The following is a 3,685-nucleotide window of genomic DNA, read 5'->3' on the forward strand; positions in this document are numbered from 1 at the left end:
GCCGTCATTTTGACGATTTTCGCCACCTCTTTCATGCATTTGGCTAAAAAATAGTATTTATAGTTCTTAATGGGTTCAGCTCCTGTGGCGGAAAAGTGTACATACAGGTCCAACTTTCCGTATATCTCCCATATAACGGTACGTTGATATTTGATATTTTTTGTTTTTACGGATTTGTCCCAAAATTGGCATTTGTAGTTCGTAATGGGTTCTAACTCCGTTGGCCTGACATTGTATGTATAGGTCCACTTTTTTCTATGCACACATATAAAAGTACATACCGATATTCTGTATTTTAGAAGATTTGGTAGATAAAAATCGTTGAAGTATGAAGCTGTATATATGTGTTACCGTTTTGGTATAGACCCCACATAACGTCTGCACCCACCTTATGGTTTTTTTAAGTTTAACAGCAGTATCCCAACGGTCTTACCGGTTTTTGTCGTTAATGTAAAACAGGTTTGAATTTAGATACTTTTATATAAAAATGTTTTTTTACCCAACTTGTTTACTGTAAAATTGACAATCATAATTGTTCAAAAGAGAAGTTGAACAAATTAATTAATATATTTAAGAAAAAAAAAAACAAAAGAACTGATGAGGATTGGTGGCTCCGAAAACTAGGTATTCCCTGCCTTAGCTCCTTGTAAACATTGCCATCGTTCTCTACTAATAAACAAACAATGTTTTTATAAAAACAGTAATAATGGGGTTTTGCAACAACAATTCGAAAAATGGTACATATTGGCAATTCTCTATTTTTAAAATTTGTTGTTGCTTCTCAAATCAGTTTATCTTTCGAAGATATTAACAATCCACGCAGTGTTACAATAAAATATAGCTGCACTATCAGGGTTGCTTTCGATCAATTACATCCAGTCTGTGCAGTCTGCTACTCTACCCGTTCATGCTTCCTTAGAATCTCCTATAATCTCTCCTATCTCCACTCATCTCTTCGATAATCATAATTTTACCTTACCTTCATTAAAATTCAAAGTATTCGCATTTTTTTATTTTCATCACCTTCTTCACTAATATTTCGTCCCTACCAGACTTTTAGTACATAAAACAATTTCGTTTCGCCGCCTTATGAATGATAACAGATATGATATGAAGATAACAGCTTATTGATGCAGTCATCTTTCTCAGAAGACATAATCCATTAAAAGTGAACGAAACTAATTTCAAACGTTTCCTCTAAAAAATTTCGCTAAAATTGTCAGAATATCAGGAAATACTCAAATATGTTATAGGAAAGCGTGGACCTATATAGACAAGGTTCTGTCACAGGATTGAAGACCTTTACAAATTTTAAATAAATCGAATATCGTGAGGTACTCTTGCATGGGTGCCAAAACGTTGACCGACACGCACCATTTGTGAACTTAACTTGCATCCTACAATGGTGTTATATTTGCTACAAATAACGACTAAATTAAGATCAGGATTTATATAGATATTGTTATATCCCATGCTTACTGTTTAGAGTACTTGTAAAAATCTGTTGTTCCCCAAATCCAGACATAAATATATATATTGTATTTATTTTTATACCCTCAACCATAGTATGGAGGGTATATTAAGTTTGTCATTCCGTTAGTAACACCTCGAAATATACATTTTAGACCCCACAAAATATATATATTCTTGATCATCATAAAATTCTATGTCGATTTATCAATGTCCTTCTTTCTGTCTATCTATCCGTCTGTGGAAATCACTCTAGCATCCAAACGAAATGAAGTAAGTTGATAACAATTTACTCAAATGTGTATTATGTTTGCAGGACTTTTGGTATTGAAAATGGGATATGTAGGTCCACGTCTTCCTATAGCCCCCATATAACCGTACCCCTCGATATTCGGTATTTTGATGAGTTTAGCGACATTATTTACCGGAATTGTTTCAAATTTGGTATTTGAAGTTCGTAATAAATACTACAGCCTATGCCAGAAAATTGTCTGTGCAGGTCCACGTATTTTACCTCCCTATATTCGGTATTTTATTTATTTTAGCTACATTATAAACAATTTTTCTTTTAAAATTTATTTTAAATTTAAATATTGTAATAGCTTATGACAAAAGTTGCCTATGTAGGTCCACGTCGTCGTATAGACCCTTATTTACGGCTACATTCGGTATTTTTAAGATTTTAACAGAGTTTTTAAAGTATTTTATTTTATTTGAAAATTGCCAAATTTGTACTAAATGGTGGATGGTATTCAAAGTTCGGCCGGCCGAACTTTCAACTTTTTTACTTGTTAAATATTACAATTAGGTATGAAACATTACAGATCTTATTTTGTTAGATATGTGTGTGCGTGATCTTATCGTATGAATACTGGTGAAATGTATATATTTTATATTAGGCGAAAGCATAATACCAAAATGCAAACATATGGAAGCAAAATTGGGCATGCAGACTATCTCGATATTCCCCCGTTCGTTTTTTATATCCGAAATATTCAATACGGGTGTTATAACATCTGCCACGACGGGATCCACCTCCAAAAATGATGTGCCTAATTCTATTATTAATTCAAACCATTTATTGAATCGACACTCAGATACCACAGACAGCAGACAGCAGTTACCAGAATCTAAACAAGAATTTAGCGATTTAAAACCGCAGCTTAGTTATATTGGCCTAATTGCCACATCTATTTTAAATAGCAAAACAAAAAAACTTCTTCTCTCGGATATTTATAATTTTATAACAGATAGATACCCATACTTCCGAAAGCGCGGTCCTGGATGGAGGAATTCAGTTCGTCATAATTTATCTTTAAACGATTGTTTTGTTAAGGCCGATAGGAGTTCGAATGGAAAAGGCCATTATTGGACTATACATTCTGCCAATATGGAGGACTTTTGTAATGGTGATTTTTGACGACGGAAAGCGCAGAACAAAGTGCGTAAACACATGGAAATTGACAGACCTTATACCCACTTAAATGGCATGAGTTTCTCTCAAGTTGGGAAAACTATTTCCAAACCAAAGGATGGACGCATTTTCGATTCCTTGTACAAAAAATACAACTCTGATGGTACTTTAAATGTTACCGGGTCAACTGATGGAAATGCCAGTAGGTTATATTCGTCAAAATATTACAACATGGTGAACTTTGGAGAAAATAGAAAACTGTATTTTTTGACTAAACTTAAGTGTGAAGATTTATGCCTGAACTCCAGTTTAAAACTCAATGAAATGAAGCTTGAAAACAGCTATTTGTTTGAAGAAACTATAGCAAAAACTATAGACAAACATACTACTACCTATAAGAGATCTTTCGATATGGAGTCGATATTGGCACCAGACGCAATGTAAGCTATTTTGACGATTTAACCGTGCCGAGAGTCCATAAAGTTGCATTGGCTTTGATGGCTACTGAGTGGTTTATTAAGTATAATTCACAATTATGTAAATAATCATTAAAATCAAAAAGTATTTATTGTTTAAAGTAATCTCAAATTTGCCATTGGACAATTTTCTTCACTGATTGGTGTAAATATATATATATATATATATATATATATATATATATATATATATATATATATATATATACATATATATATATATATATATTCATATATATATATATATATTATATATATATATATATATATATATATATATATATATATATATATATATATATATATATATATATATATATATATA

General features: G+C 31.9%; 1 protein-coding gene across 1 annotated transcript; it reads left to right on the plus strand.

The window, feature by feature from the left end:
- The first annotated feature begins 2,375 nt into the window (after positions 1-2,375).
- On the plus strand, positions 2,376-3,448 carry LOC131806764 (forkhead box protein D3-A-like). Its single transcript, XM_059131420.1, is given in 1 exon segment — positions 2,376-3,448. A coding segment is annotated over 1 exon segment (930 nt). The 5' UTR covers positions 2,376-2,398; the 3' UTR covers positions 3,329-3,448.
- The last annotated feature ends 237 nt before the right edge of the window (positions 3,449-3,685 follow it).

The sequence above is a fragment of the Musca domestica genome, unplaced genomic scaffold (assembly GCF_030504385.1).
Source record: "Musca domestica strain aabys unplaced genomic scaffold, Musca_domestica.polishedcontigs.V.1.1 88, whole genome shotgun sequence".
NCBI lineage: Eukaryota > Metazoa > Arthropoda > Insecta > Diptera > Muscidae > Musca > Musca domestica.